A 14,318-nucleotide genomic window follows, 5' to 3' on the forward strand; every position below is an offset into this window, starting at 1 on the left:
CGACAAGGGGGCCTGGGTTGTGCTTTTGGAAATGAGCTGCACTCCTGCTTTGCTTGGGGCCATCTGCACCAGAAATGTCCTGGTTCTGGTGGTTAATGTTGTCTCCATTAGGAGCTGGACCTGCACCTGCAACCAGGCACCACAGTGTGAGGTAACATCTCACTGCTGCTCAGTTGGTGGGGACAGGCTCAGCTGTTTTCCCATCCCTGAGGGGACATGCTGTGGCCCTGCAGCCCCTACGCTTGGTGCTGACCTGCTCCCGGCCCCTGGGGCTGTTCCCACCCTGGGCCAGTGGCTTGGGTGGGGCCAGCATTCAGTCCCTGCACACCACTTGTGCTCTCCTGGGGGTGCAGGTGCAGGACCCCACAACTCACCTGCCTGGCTCTGGCTAACCCCAGGCCAGAGCAGTGCCTGCACCGCAGGGCCAGCATTGCTGTTCATCAGTATGCAACCTACAGAGCCTGAGGTGGGCCAAACAAGTGTTCGTAAGAGGGTGGCAGCTGTGCCTGGTGGGCATTTCCAGAGGGCTGGTAACCACCATGCTCCCCCAGACTCCTAGAGGAGCATGCTCCAGGATCAAAACTGGCCTGAAAAATTCACATCCCAAGTCATCAGGGATCCAGGAGGTTTTATTGGCAGTAAAACGTTAACACATTCTCTTGGTTTCCTCGTGTGAGGATGACAGGGGGTCTCAGGTCCTGCGAGAGGGTCTCGAGCCAGGCCATGTAGAGGGAGCTGGGGCAGCGGCCCTTCCTGCCGATGGGCGGAGTGCTGCAGCACAGCGAGGGGCGTGAGGCAGGGCCGGCACAGAGCACTGCCACAGCCCCTTTCTCAGTCCAGTGCAGGCTACTTCCCTAAAAAGGGGCAACACCACATCCTCCCCCTGACGGGACGCAGGCTGGAGCCCTTGGTGTCTTCCAAGGGCTTTTCTCTGTGGTGTGGCACCGTCCCACCACAGCATTAAGGTGTCTGTACAGGATCTCCCTGCCCAGGGAGGGGTGAACATCCAGAGGGACCATTCCCACGGGGCAACAAATGGGTATGAGGGCATTGCTGGCACCTACATGGCTATGAGTGCTGCATCCCGTGAGTAATCCAGCAAAATCTCATTCAGCCTCACTTGTCGGAGTGACTGCAGAGCAAAGAGCATTGAGAAACACAAATTAATGGTTTCCAGAAAGATTGAATTTTGTCTAAAAAGCTGGAGACCCTTTGCAGGAGCTCCCCCAGCACTGGAGCTACCTTGGCTCTGTTTTTATCAACCTCCTCATCAGAAATCTTCCAGGGACAGCCCTGCCTCATCTCATTCACTGTGGCCTCATCTTTGAAGCCATCATTCAGCCTGAAGGGAGCGATGAGTTCATCGAACCTCTTGATGCTGCAACACAAGCAGACAGTGCCAAGGAAGAGGGTCTGGGCAGGTTTGGGGGTGCTGGGGGGGCAGGGGGAAGGGGAGAGGGCTGGTTACTTCTCTGGCCGGGGTTTCTGGTTGATGTCAGGGAGGATGTGGACCTCATGGAAGCCGAGGCGGAACTTGCTCAGCAGAGAGACAATCCTGATTGAGGGAAAAGGACACATTTTTCCCGAATTAGCAGGAAACAGTAGCTCTGACAGGGACCTGCCACAGCAGAAAACCCTGCTGCTGGCCTCAGTTTGCACTTCAGGTTTTCCCACTCTGAAGCCACATTGATTTACAGAGAAATGAGACAAAGCAGCCAAGTCAGAGCTCACAGATCCCATTATGGCAAAGCTGGGAGCGCTCAGCAGGATGGGAAGCAGCTTCTGTCACTACCCATGGGACAGTAGTGGTAGCCAAGTGGCTAAGAGATGCAGTGGCCACCAGCACTTACGCCTTCCTCTCCTCATCCATCCTGTTGATCTGTCCGCCAACAAACACCCGGATTTTGCACTTTCCCCACCGCTTCTTGCGCCCCAGGAGGTAGGGGATGAGCAGCGTGAGACCTGTCCCCAAAACACCCGATGGGAGATGCAGCAGTGACCCCCGGGCTCACCAGTGCTTGATGCCAAAGGCCAGGGATGCCCTGGCCCCATTCAGCAGGGACTGAGCCCTCCTGGGCACCACAATGGAGGTGCTGGGCTCGCATTATCTGGACAGATGGAAGGTGAAGGTTACCTCCATCATCAAAGAGCCAGTAAATGTCAATGGTCTTCTTGCCCTGCTCGCTCTGGAAGATAGTGCTCGCTTGCTGCTCACTGGCCAAGGTGGTGGGGTCCACTGCTGGGGCAAGAGGGTCCTGGTGTCAGCAAGGGGCACCACTGGCCACGGATTAAAGGTATCACTTCCTCCTGGTCCCAGCCCTGCTCCCCATCACTGCTTGAAACCCCCACCTTGCCTGCAAAATAATCCTCAGAGCTGGGGATGCTCTGGGCAGCCACAAGCCAGGATCAACCTACCTGTGCCTGGGGCTGCTCTGCTGCCAGTGCCATTCTTGGGGTGCTCTGCTGCCTCGAACGTGGGGTTAACTGAGGAGAGAGGAGAAGAGCAATGGAAACCGCAGCAGTTCCTCACTGTCCCCATCCCCTTTGATCCCAGCACAGGAGTGATATCCTGGCCAGGACTGTGACCTTTGTCTGGGGACATGGTGCTAGCTGGCACATCCCACAGCTCCATGCCTCTGAGCATCCCTGGCCACCCAAAACCACTTACCATGTGCCTGCAGCACTCGGGAAACATTCAGCCCTTCCTTCATCCGCATTAAGCACACACCATACTTGAAATCAAAAGCATCGCTGGAAGAAGGGAGAAGAAGGCAGTTAATGGGAGGGTGGCACTGTCAGCCCAGCTGGACCCTGCACACGTGGCTGCAGCCATCAGCAACCATAGGGCCACCACCAGGTCCCAGTATCCCTGAGAGGTGGAGGAGCCAGGGTGGCCGTACTGCAGGATGCCCACGTAGTCCTCCAGGCTCTGTGGAGACGCCGTCCGCCAGTTCCTCTTGTAGCCCAGCACTAAGATGTTAGGTCGCATCTTCCCGAGGCCAGCAGCCTATGGATAGATGTCCCCATGAGACCCCTCTGCAGGGACAGACGGACACAGGTGGTGTCAGTCCAATCCATGGGGGAGCAACACAAAGAGGGCTGTCTGGAGGTTGTGGAGGGGGTCAGAGCCCCTCCAAGCTGTGACAAAGAGGAGGGACTCTGCTGGTTGAAGGCCAGTGATGACTGTACCTGGATGAGCATTTGGACACCACTTCTCAAATCCTCAGCCACCACATCCGTGTAGAAAGCCTTGATCTTCCTCTTCATTAGCCACTTAGTGTGGCCGTCTGCCATCAGCCGGGACTCCGGCATCTTCTGCTTCCGTGGTCCCTGCAGGAATCGGGAGCAGGAGCTCAGGCAGCCCCTTCCAACTGGTGGTCTTGCCACCAAGGACTTCTAGCTCCTCTCTTCCCAAATCATTGGCAAGAGGTGGATGTAACCACTGCACATATGGGAGGTTGCAATCACAGCAAGAAAACCAGTGAATCCAGGGAGCTGACAGCTGGTGCGCACAATCCCAACAGTCCTGTGCGTGCAGATTAGCTGGTTCTTACTGCACCCAATTGCTTTGGAGACTTCAGGGCTGCAGGACCCCCCTGTCCTCTGAGCAACTATTTCATCCTTCCAAATCTTTTGCAATTAATTGGCAAAGGGAAGCCATAAGCCCACAGGAACATCCTGATGCTTCACCAATATTGCTTAACAACACAGAGAGGCTTCCAGTTGACACATTTCATCATCCAGCAGCACACAAGTGGGCTTTTCAATCTCCACCCTGTGAGCCCACCAGGATACAACTGGATTTCCCAGCCCATCACCCACAGGTGGCCAGAACCCCCAGGAAAAGGAACCCACCGGCTTCGACAGTGACTCACAATCAGCACGTTGCCACAGAGCATCAGGCTGAGGTTCTTGGTGAAGGTCCCTACAAAATCCACCAGTGCCGGGCGGAAGTTGGGTGGGCCAGTCAGCACCAGGCACTGCGGTCTGCAGGCAGGGGAAAAAGAGAGTGAGGGATTGTACTTTGGAGGCACAGAGCCTCTCTGGAATGAGCTGTGTCTCTTCTCCCATGCTTGGCCACCAGCAACTACAGGGAACATCTTTAGAATGAGAAAATGTTATGTGGCCTGAGGGTCCAGTCTTACTCTTTGGTCTTTTTATATCAGATGAGATCAACGTATCTGTGTCTGCCTGGTACAGGGAGGGCAGGGTTTGCCCTGCTTCCTACCTTTGCCGACATGGCACAGACATAGGATTTTGGAAACAGACACATTTTGCTGTAGCTCCTGGTTACTGAGGGTGGTGGCAAGGATGTAGCCATGGGCACAAAGCCTTCCTGGGTTTACTGGAAGCAGGAGCTGGCTCTTCATCCCACTCCCCTCCATGCCCTGCACTGCAATGAGCTGCCCTTGCCTGTAGTTCTTGATGTGCTCATCCACTTCACTCAGCCCCACTGAGTAGTTGAGGGCCATGTTGTAGGAGCTGGCTTGCATGGAGGAGCCCCAGTTGACATCTGCATGGGGAAGATGGATTAGCAACAGGGCCAGACACCTTCTGGGGCAAAGCTGGTGCCAGGTTACCACCACACACCTGGCTTTTTGTAGAGGACATATCCCAGGAGGAAGATGACGATGCCGAAGGCAATGAGGGCTGCCCACCAGGTCAGCAGGAACATGATCACCACTGAGACAGCGGCTCCAAAGAGCGCGGCCCACTTGCTGTAATACCGAAAGGAGGGTCGCCAGCCTGCACGCAAACACACACAGCGGCCGCTGCCGGGATGGGGAGCCGGACGGGGAGCTGGCCACCACAGGGCACAGCGTGGCATGGCACAGCCCACCTGGGGAGTTGGTGATGGAGGCGTGGAAGCAGCTGAAGTTGATGAGGGCGTAAGAGCAGAGGAAGAAGTTGGAGATGATGGGGGCGATGGCGTTGAGCTCAGCTGTGGGAGGAGAGTGAGCTGTCAGTGGCAGAGACTGAGCCACCCTGCTGGTGGCAAGCTCCAGGAGGGTGCTGGGGTAGCAAGCACCTACCGATGAGGATAAAGCCAATGGCAATGACGTAAGTGAGCATGTAGCCACGGATGGGCTCGCTGTTCCTCCCGTAGCCCTTCCCGAAGAAGCCAATGAGAGGGTAGAGCTGGTCCTTGCAGAGACACTGCAAGGAGAGACGCAGTGGGGACAGCAGGCTGTGACAGGGACGTGGGATGGCAGTGGCATGGTGGCTCTTGCATCCATTAAGAGCAAGGGCCGAACTGGACACATGCCCTGTGTTGACAGCAGCATTCTCCTTGCCTCAGGGCTGCTCACGGATGCAGAGCCCTGCACCAAGGAGCATCACCCACTGCTGAGCTCAGGGAGAGGAGCTGGGGTGTGCAGACACACCACCCCCTCACCTGGAAGACTTTGGGGGCTGAGACAAGGCAGGCCAATGCCGAGGAGAGGGTAGCGCCAAAGATCCCTGCTGTAATGAGGGGGCCAAATCCAGACACCATGCTCATGCTCTGCACGAAAAACAGGGGATCAGGAACCTCAGCGTCTCTGGTGCACCAAGCTCCACCCCAGCCCTAAGAGATTTCCAGCCCCAGGCCCCATCCTGCTGCATTTCCTTTAACATTATCCAGGCAGCAAAGTCCAGCCACATCCAAAAGCCCAAAGAAGATGCATTCCCTGGTGCCTCCCTGCTAAAACATGGCTGTTTTAAGAGCATGGGTGCCCCCCAGGATGCCAGGGATGTGCCAGACATGCAGCTGCCCTGGGAAACCCACCCACTGCAGCACAAACCTGGCCAGGAGCAGGAACCGGGGTTGGTGACGGTGTTGAGCAGTACCTGGTAGTAGTTGCTGAGCCCGTATCGGCAGCTCTGCTGTTGGGCACAGGCGGTGAAGTTCCAGCCGAAGCTGCAGGCCAGTCCCTCACAGCCCGGTGAGCCCACGGCCACGCTGTCGTTCAGGCTGCCTGAGGCGTCCCGGACCACACAGGCACCTGGGGGCCCACACAGGGCTAGAGCAGGGCTGGCATCTCTCCATGGTTTCACAAAGCCCAGCCCCACTTTCCATTGCCTGTAACAACTCCCAAGTCCCTGCCATGGGGCTGCCCCACTGCACGATGGCTTTGAGCAACGCCATGAGCTCCACTACCCATCTGGATGACTTTGCCCCATGTGGAGGCAGGGACAATGTCTGGCACCTGTGGCGTTCACACCGGGATATCCGTGCCAGTGTCCACGGCTTGCTCCTGACTCTCACCCACCTGCATCCTCCCAGGCCACTCATTTTGGGCGAGAGGCAGCCCACCCACCCAGCCCACTCACCCACTGCACCTGAGGACATGCTGCTTACCGATGGTAGCGGAAAGAACCAGGTAGGACACAGTGGTCCAGAAGATGGCCATCAATGTGCCCTTGGGGATGGCCACGGCAGGATCCTGCCCAAGGGAGTTACAGAGATATGTAAGACAATTCTCCAGCAGCACTGCTAACATGGCAGCTTATTTGTGGCTGCTGTACAAGAAGAATTTTAATTCACTGTATCACAAAGCCACAGAGCATTTCCTGGGTGAGCCTCCCCCAAAGTTCCCAGAAGAAATAAAATAGAGTCAAATGGTTGGATCAAAATGATAGGCCCAGGGAAAATAGGGCTTGAGCCCTGAGAAACACTGGCTCAGGCACCAACGGTCACAACCCACCTTCAGGTCACCTGAAATGTTGGCCCCAGCCAGGATGCCGGTTGCTGATGGGAAGAAAATGGAAAACAAGCCAAAGAACGAGCCCTCAGGTCCACGCCAGTTGGGCACAAAGTTCTGAGCAAAGATATCAGCTGGGGAGGAAGCAGAGGAGAAGAATTTGGGGCCTCCTGTCTGCTTTTTTTTCGTGGCTAAAGCACCTCAGCATTGGCTGGAGGCATAGTGCTGATGGTAGGGACCCCATGGGAGGGGACACTGTGCTTTTAATGACATCTCTCAGCAAGGACCACCTTCCCATAGCAACATCTCCCCCAGCTACAGCAAAGAGCCAGGCTCCAGAGATGCACTTGGACCTGCTGAGTGCAATCCCAACCTGTGGTGGACCCACCTCGGTAGCTGAAGAAGCCCTTTGCTTGCTTCTCAGCAGTGGCTGGGATCACTGTCCCCACCAGGTAGTTAATGAATGACACCAAGATGACCAGGAAGAACAGTATCTGTGCCTGCCAGACCGGAAAGAGCCAGCTGAGGACTTGGGGGTTTGGGCACAGAGCAAGAAGAATACATTAGGAGAAACCCATGCCCATTTTGGGGGAGCTACAGACATCCTCTGCTCCTCAGATGCCTGGTGGGCAGCAGGGACAGCTCTTAGCAGCCCAGAGGAATAATGTGAGCAGGAGTGAGGGTTACCTTGGCCTCCCACTCCATGCCAGCCAGGGAGATGCCCAGCAGCACCGTCACAGTGATGACCCCAATGATTCGGATGTCATTGGTGGGGTCCACGATGAGGGAATTGTGCTCCTGGGGAAGGGGAATGATTCACAACATGGAAACATCTCTCTACCTTACCAAACCACTGTTTTTAACATGAGTTTTAGCAGACACTGTTTGATTATCAGTGGTCCAATGGTATCACAAATATTGGTAATCAACACAGATTTTGCAAGGAGAAGGTGGGGATGGAGGGGTAGGCGGGGTTGGGACACAGAGCCACTTTCTTACCTGCAGCAGGTCCCGGACAGTTTCAGCAAAGCCCACTGTGTGCATGGCCACAGCCACCGCGTTTGCAAAGGCAAAGATCAGCCCGATGGAGCCGCCCAGCTCCGGCCCGAGGCTCCGTGAGATGAGGAAGTAGGTGCCACCTGAGGCAGGGAACACCTCATGGCATTACTGCTTCCCCCACGTTTTTGGGGTCCCCCCACACCTCACAGCCCATGCCAGGAGTTCACATCCATGGGGCAGCCCCAGGATAAAGAGATGCCTGGAGCGGCCGGGAGGGAACGTGCTACCTGACTTCACTTTGCCATTGGTGGATATGGCAGAGATGGACAAGCCGGTTATGGTGGTCACTGTCACGGACATGAGGATGATGAGCCATGTCAGGGCTGCGAGGAACGGACATTGCTTCACTCCTGCATCTCCCAGCCTTCCCTAGAAGTCCCACCACCCCCCAGGGTGTTTGGGCAATGATGGGCCCAGTGCCACTGTCCAGCCCACGGTGAACCGCAGCACCCACCGATTCCTGCCTGGGCGGTGATCCAGGGCAAACGCAAGTAGAGGATGACTCCCCAAATGTTCAGCATGCAGCGAATCTGGGGGGACAGAGGGGAACTGGCCATCAGGGCATTGACACGCAGGCCAAACCATGCCAGCTCTGCTGCTCCTCAGAGAAAACCACCCCACCAAGGAGGGCAGGGAATTGCTCAGAGCACAAGTGCTTGGAAAAAATATAGATATTGGGAAAAATGCAACAAGAGTAAAACGCTTCGGGGGTGGGAGGGCAGGAGGATGCTCCGTGTGGGATGGGTCACACTCACCATGACGCCCTTCACCCATCCAAAGCGGACAGGTTCTGGCATGGAGGCTCTGCCAGGCTCCCCTTCTGCCTCCTCCAGCCCAGCCTCCGGCCCGGCCTCTGGCAGGCCATTGCTCTGCTGCAGGTCAGACACTGGCGTGCGGAAGCGGCCTGGGTCAGGCTGTGGGATGAGGGGAAGGCAGGTGAGGGTGGACTGCAGGCAGCCATCCCTGGAGGCAATGCTCTGGTTGAGCACACAGCTGGAAACAGCTGGGTTCTCCGACTTCTCCCAGGGCCTTCTTGGGGATGTGCAGTCGGCACAGCACCAGTCATGGCACCAAGAGGCAGGAAACACAGTGACACACCACAGACACATCGCAGGGATCAGCAGCATGGCCAGGAGATGCTATGGATACAGCCAAGCCCCGTTACCTTGAGGATGGAGTGCAGGTCAGCCAGTGAGGGCCTGCCCTTCCTGAGATCGCCTACCCCCTTGCTGTTGGCGTAGTGCTCGTAGGCAGGCACCACGTCCACCGTGTTGTAGCCGAAGGTCCTGGTGCAGAGGGTGCTGCTGGACAGGTCGGTGGGCTGGGCACTCTCGCAGCTGGACCCTTCGGTGGGTGCGTAGGGACCCCGGTCCCCCTCCTCCATGCAGGGCAGAGGAGGCAGCAGGGTACTGATGGTGAAGCGGCCACTGCAGTGGGCTGGGGGCAGATCTGGGATGGACAGCTCGGCCATTGCCCCTGCCCAAGTGCCTGCCAGGTGGGGGACGGGGTGGAGAGGGGCTTGCCGGCTTTATACCCTGCAAAACTGGAGCGAGGCGACTGGCACACACCCACCGCTGCTGCTAATAGAGGAAAGGAATCAGCTTGAACCACCCCGAGCTGGTCAGGGGGAAAAAAATAGCTGGAAGGGATACCAAAACTGCAGTAATGTGCATCACTGCCTCCCAGCGCTCGATGGGGGCAGCGATAACAGATTTGAGATTAAGTCCCAAGGACAGATCAGCAGAGAAATGCAGCGTTGAGTTTGCCTCCGGCCCTAACCCAGGAACATTCAGTTCCCACAGGGATTTATTATGGAAAAAGGGAGCAAGACTCCCACGCACCCTCACCCTTCCCTGGGATACTGCCCCAGACCCGTCAGATCTCGTAAATCATCTTGGCTAGTCTCCAAGATGCTGCCTGTGGCATTGAGCTGGGCCGGATGCAGGGAGGGGAATGGCCCCTTTATCTCACAGTGAAACCATGGGGAAACGGGGAGTGTGACATCAAGGAATGTGAGAGATACCCCTGCTGGGACTCAAATTCCAGGGGGCTGGAGAAGCCAGGGTACACAGAGCAGTGGCAGTCTGTCTGTGCTTGTCCAGGGCTGGGAGCTGGCAGCTTTCAGTACCAGGCAGCAGAGATGCCCATGGTCCCACAGCCCCCTTCCCCTCCCGACCCAGGGACAGGGCACCACTGAGCACCCAGGGTTCAGAATTCCCCCCCAGCCCCATCCTTGAGTTAATAAGCCACTTGAACCCCTGCTCACATCACAGAAAACAGGAGCTGAGGCCGTGTGGCCGTACACCCCACAGCCACAGAGCCGAGGACAGGGGGAGGGATGGGTGCCTGTTACACCCCTGCAGCCCCTGTCACATGTGCCCCGAAAGCAGTTACAGATAAGATCAGCAAAGACAGCAAACAAGGCCGGCAATAAAATTCGAGGGCAGCCCATTGGAATTTCAGCTCGTGTAGCTTTGCAAGTTAATGGAAAATTGGGCCTGCCTGCCCTGCTGCCTCTGGCTGTCTTTACATTCACACACAAATTCTGACCTGATTTTTGAGGACTTGCTCCAGCCCCCTTGTTTGTGTGAGGGCAGACGGCTGTGATCACCCAAGCCCTGTGCACCTGCTTACCCGGGAAGCTGAGGACAGGCAGCCTGGTCTGCATCCGTGTGCTCAGCCCTCGCAGCACTGCAGAGCACCTCGGAGCCTGGAGAGCGAGGACAAGGGCGAGGTGGGGACGAGGAAAGTATCTCACCCTAGCCCCTCATGCAACACCCCCCCCCACAAAGTGGACACCAGCTTCCTCTCACAACAGATGCGCCAGCAGACTCACACCCAGCAGAAATGGTTTTATTTTAGAACCTCGTTGTTTCGTCAAAAACACTGATTTGTCCAAACCAGCGCAAATCAGCCTCTTAAGTGGGGGGCCTGTTAAACACAGCACAGTCAGAGATGCTCCAGAAGAGACAGGAGGGCTCCAGAGGCGGGCGAAGAGCGAAGCGAGTGGTATGATGCAACCCTGGTGTAGTGAAATAGCCGGATTGTAGGAAGCGCTTGTCGTCGGCCTGATTCACAACACCAGCTGCAGCAACAATACCGGGGCCGAGCGGCGCTGGGAGCTGCGGGCAGGGAGGGGAGCTCTGCAGCACCTCCCTCCAGCCTCTCCACTCACTGGGAAGAGGTGCCAAGTAGTTTCTGCAGGGCTTTCCCTCACTTCCAGCCGATTCCCCAGTTTGTTCTGGCTATTAAATGCATCAAATGAACCCAAAATCGAGTTAAGCAGAGAATGGTGCAGTGCTTTATACAGCTTCTTTTAAAGACTGCCAAAGTGTTATATTCCAACGGGCTTTAACGAGGCTTTAATTGATCTGCTTCCAGCCCTGTGGAAGAGGGAACCTACCACCCTGAGTGACACAGGACACATGAACGATGCAGGGGCTCAGCACTGCAAACCCGCCAGCAGAGCAGACTCAATTTCTCAGCACGGCAGCAAAGGAAGCCTGGGAAGAAAAAAGAGATGGTTATTCAGCCAACTGCCAGTAACCTTTCCCAGTGGGAACATAGAGGTCATCTCCCATCTCTTCCAGACACCATTTCCATCCTTCCAACTTCAGACCCAGAGAGAAAGAGTACAAAAATGCTGGTAAACAGGGACATGAACGGTGGAAGTATTTGAGTGCTGTCCCACCCCAGGGACACAGAACTGGAATTAACAATATCCCCTTCCTTCTTCCAGGCCAGAAGGAAAACATTTTGCTTCTTTGAGAGGCTGGGGTGACAAGGGTTGGGAGAGTAACAAAAACAAAAGAGGTTCATTAAATTCACTTTTTCTGAACACAATTTCTTCAGCTCCTGTGAGGAACAACGTCCAAGCACTGTTTTAGACAAATGCAGTAGTAGTAGGAAATGGAGGTGAACAGAGAAGACACCTCATTTAGCAGGTCTACTCCAGCCAGAGGATCTGGAAAACACAACAAAAAATCAAATTGAGATGCAGAATCTGCATTCAGTGGGGAAATCCAAGGAAAGGCAGAGTAGGAATGTAACCCACAGGCTGTAGGCAGTACCCTGACTATGACCAGCATACTTTGGGGTAATGGTGAAAATACTTAGAAGGATTCATTTTCTTGTGGGGACTAGAAAAACCTCACAGAGATGGCTGAGAAGACAGGGCCCACTGACACCAGCTCTCTGACAGTGTTTAGGAGGCCCTCGAGGCACATTTCAGCAATGCCAGTTCACACAGGAGCTGATTGTCTTCCCTCAGCTCAGTGTAGTTTTTACCAGGTTAACCCTGGGCAGAGCTTTAACTACCTTTTTCCCAACTGGACAGGTAACATAGAGCAGAAGTTACAGTGAGTATTTCCAGATTTCTCTGCAACTCCCCTGTAAATCCAGACCACATCACTCAGCCCTTGCTCCTTGGAGGAGGTGCAGCCTGTAAAGCTTTAGGAGCTGCTGCACTGGTAATGCAGCACGTGTGGATGTTTCAGAACCAAAGAGCCACACAAACTGTGGGAAGTAGGCCTGGAGCCTGCCTGCCTCTGCTGCATCCACGCCAGAACAGGATGGCACGTGCTCTCACAGCAAGCACCTTTTCACTTTTTCCTCCAACCTCCAGCAGCAGCACAAAGCTTCAGCTGTATTTGACTCAAACCAATGAGCCACCCTTCAGATGCATCTCACCTACCTGGAGGATCTTTAATGCCAGGGATTAGTGTCACAGTAGGAAAAAGGAGATGAACTATCCTAAATTTAATCTGTGCTTACTTCGTGTGTAAAGAGAAGAGCTCCACTGACTTAGAGAAGATTTGTCAGTTTTTACTCAGAATGAATTCAGCTCAGATGAACATCCCCAGCTCTGCTGCACCCTATGCACACTCCCTGTTGTAAAGGGAGTGCTTGATGGTACCACCTTTGAACAGGCGATACCAAACACAAGGCATGAGTTTAGTGACACCCCAAAAAACCCTTCCAGCACATAAGCTGTTTAGAAAAGGCTAAGCTTGTAAATTAGCAAAGTCAAAGCATGATGGTACAAAACCTGAGGGAGCAGAAGCTGGTTGTTCTCTCCAGCAGAATAAGCATGGGGTGGGGGGAAAACAGGGACATCTGGAAAACCATGGGGGTGCCTTATTCAGCAAAGCACCAGTATGTGCGTCAGCATCCACCTCAAAGCAGCAAAGCCCTTAAAGCCCAGAGGAGTCAGGTTTGCCAGAGCCAGGCCCAGGCACTGAGCTGGAACCTGCCACTCTGGGGAATGTGGGAAGATGGATGGGATGTAACATTCACCACCTGCACAGACCTAAGAAGAAATCACAGGGCAATCAACAAGTAATGAATTAATTCCAAGTATCCGTGGCACTTTCTGTTATACCCACAATCTCTTATCTTGACTGAAATGGGGCTGGTCTTACCTTTCCAGGGCTAGTCTTGGGACTTGGACTCCCTGGCATTTATTTCCCATCTGTCCATCACAGAAGGATCATCTTAGATTTTGAAAGCATGAAATAATTCAGTTTCTGATTAGCTTAAAAAGGGACCAAAGGCTGGAGTCACAACCACTGGGCACAAAGGGAGCAAACTATATACAGACATCAACCTTCCCTTTTACCAACACCCATGAAGGCTGAGAAGCACCAGAAAGCACCTGCTACAGCATCCCTGAAGGGCAGATGGAGAAAGGGCAATGTACTGCTTATAGAAGGTCCCCAGGTTCAACACTGGACATCAGAACATTGTTCTGAGGCAGCACAATAGCTCTCCTATCTTGCCCTCTCCTGATGGGCAAGAGACAGGAGAACAAGGTCCTGAAATGGCAGCAGTGAGACCTGAGCCCCAAAAATCTGTCCCTGCATGAATGACAGATCAGGGAGAGGGAATTAATTACAGCAGGGAAGGTGGCCCTCACCCTTCCAAACAGACTCCAGCAAACCTTGTCCCTCTCTTGCTCAGGTCAGTGGTTGCCTGAGGACAGGTGCAGACTTGCCAGACTCTGTGTATGGGACGTGGTTTGATGCTGGGAATAACTCAGGGACAGGGGCTGAGCACCAGCAAGGAAAACACAGGAGCAGGGTCACCCTGCAGGACTGCATGTGGGGCAGCCCTGGCCCCACCTTGATGGTGCACAAGCAACAGGGAAGGTGCCTGTTCTCTAGGGAATGGGATCAATCGTTACCTGAGACATGCCAAGAAGCATTTCCACACAAACACGCCAGAAACGTTAGCAGCCAATACAGCTTTCCACACTCACGGGTTGACAAGTTTGTTAAGCAATTCTACCCCACTCCCAGCCCCAAGTACTCCTTGGTAACTCACCAACTCCCCTTTACTTGCAGGGTGCTGTCCAGGAGTCTCTCAGCCTTCGGTTGGGACAATCCTGGCCATGCTACAGGAGCACTCCATGCCGCACACAGTCCCTAGCTCTATCCACTGGGAACCCAGCAGATGGTTTGCTAATGCTGAGAGACATAGACTGGGGTGGCTGGCAAGCCCTTTGGTTCCTGTCCAAAAGGTGGACAAAACTTATGCTACATTTCTGGTGAAAAAAGTAATCAGGAAATTGTCATCAAG

At 54.7% G+C, this 14,318-nt stretch overlaps 1 protein-coding gene across 2 annotated transcripts; it reads right to left on the bottom strand.

The window, feature by feature from the left end:
• Positions 1-611: 611 nt before the first annotated feature.
• SLC12A3 (solute carrier family 12 member 3) lies at positions 612-9,231 on the bottom strand. Of its 2 annotated transcripts, none has more exons than XM_069026461.1 (26): positions 8,908-9,231; positions 8,498-8,656; positions 8,197-8,272; positions 7,970-8,065; positions 7,683-7,822; positions 7,371-7,481; positions 7,072-7,183; positions 6,687-6,817; positions 6,341-6,425; positions 5,830-5,984; positions 5,396-5,503; positions 5,034-5,157; positions 4,841-4,942; positions 4,591-4,746; positions 4,414-4,513; positions 3,876-3,987; positions 3,190-3,330; positions 2,901-3,007; positions 2,669-2,751; positions 2,416-2,484; positions 2,135-2,236; positions 1,851-1,962; positions 1,469-1,555; positions 1,243-1,378; positions 1,065-1,132; positions 612-771 (listed from the first exon to the last, which is right to left on the bottom strand). In XM_069026461.1, the coding sequence occupies exons 1-26, from the start codon at positions 9,211-9,213 to the stop codon at positions 630-632; spliced, it is 3,120 nt and encodes a 1,039-aa protein (XP_068882562.1). In that variant the 5' UTR covers positions 9,214-9,231; the 3' UTR covers positions 612-629. The 2 variants fall into 2 exon arrangements, with proteins under 2 accessions (XP_068882562.1, XP_068882561.1); XM_069026460.1 differs by having other exon boundaries at positions 2,135-2,239.
• Positions 9,232-14,318: the final 5,087 nt, after the last annotated feature.

This window comes from Aphelocoma coerulescens, chromosome 11 (genome assembly GCF_041296385.1).
Source record: "Aphelocoma coerulescens isolate FSJ_1873_10779 chromosome 11, UR_Acoe_1.0, whole genome shotgun sequence".
NCBI lineage: Eukaryota > Metazoa > Chordata > Aves > Passeriformes > Corvidae > Aphelocoma > Aphelocoma coerulescens.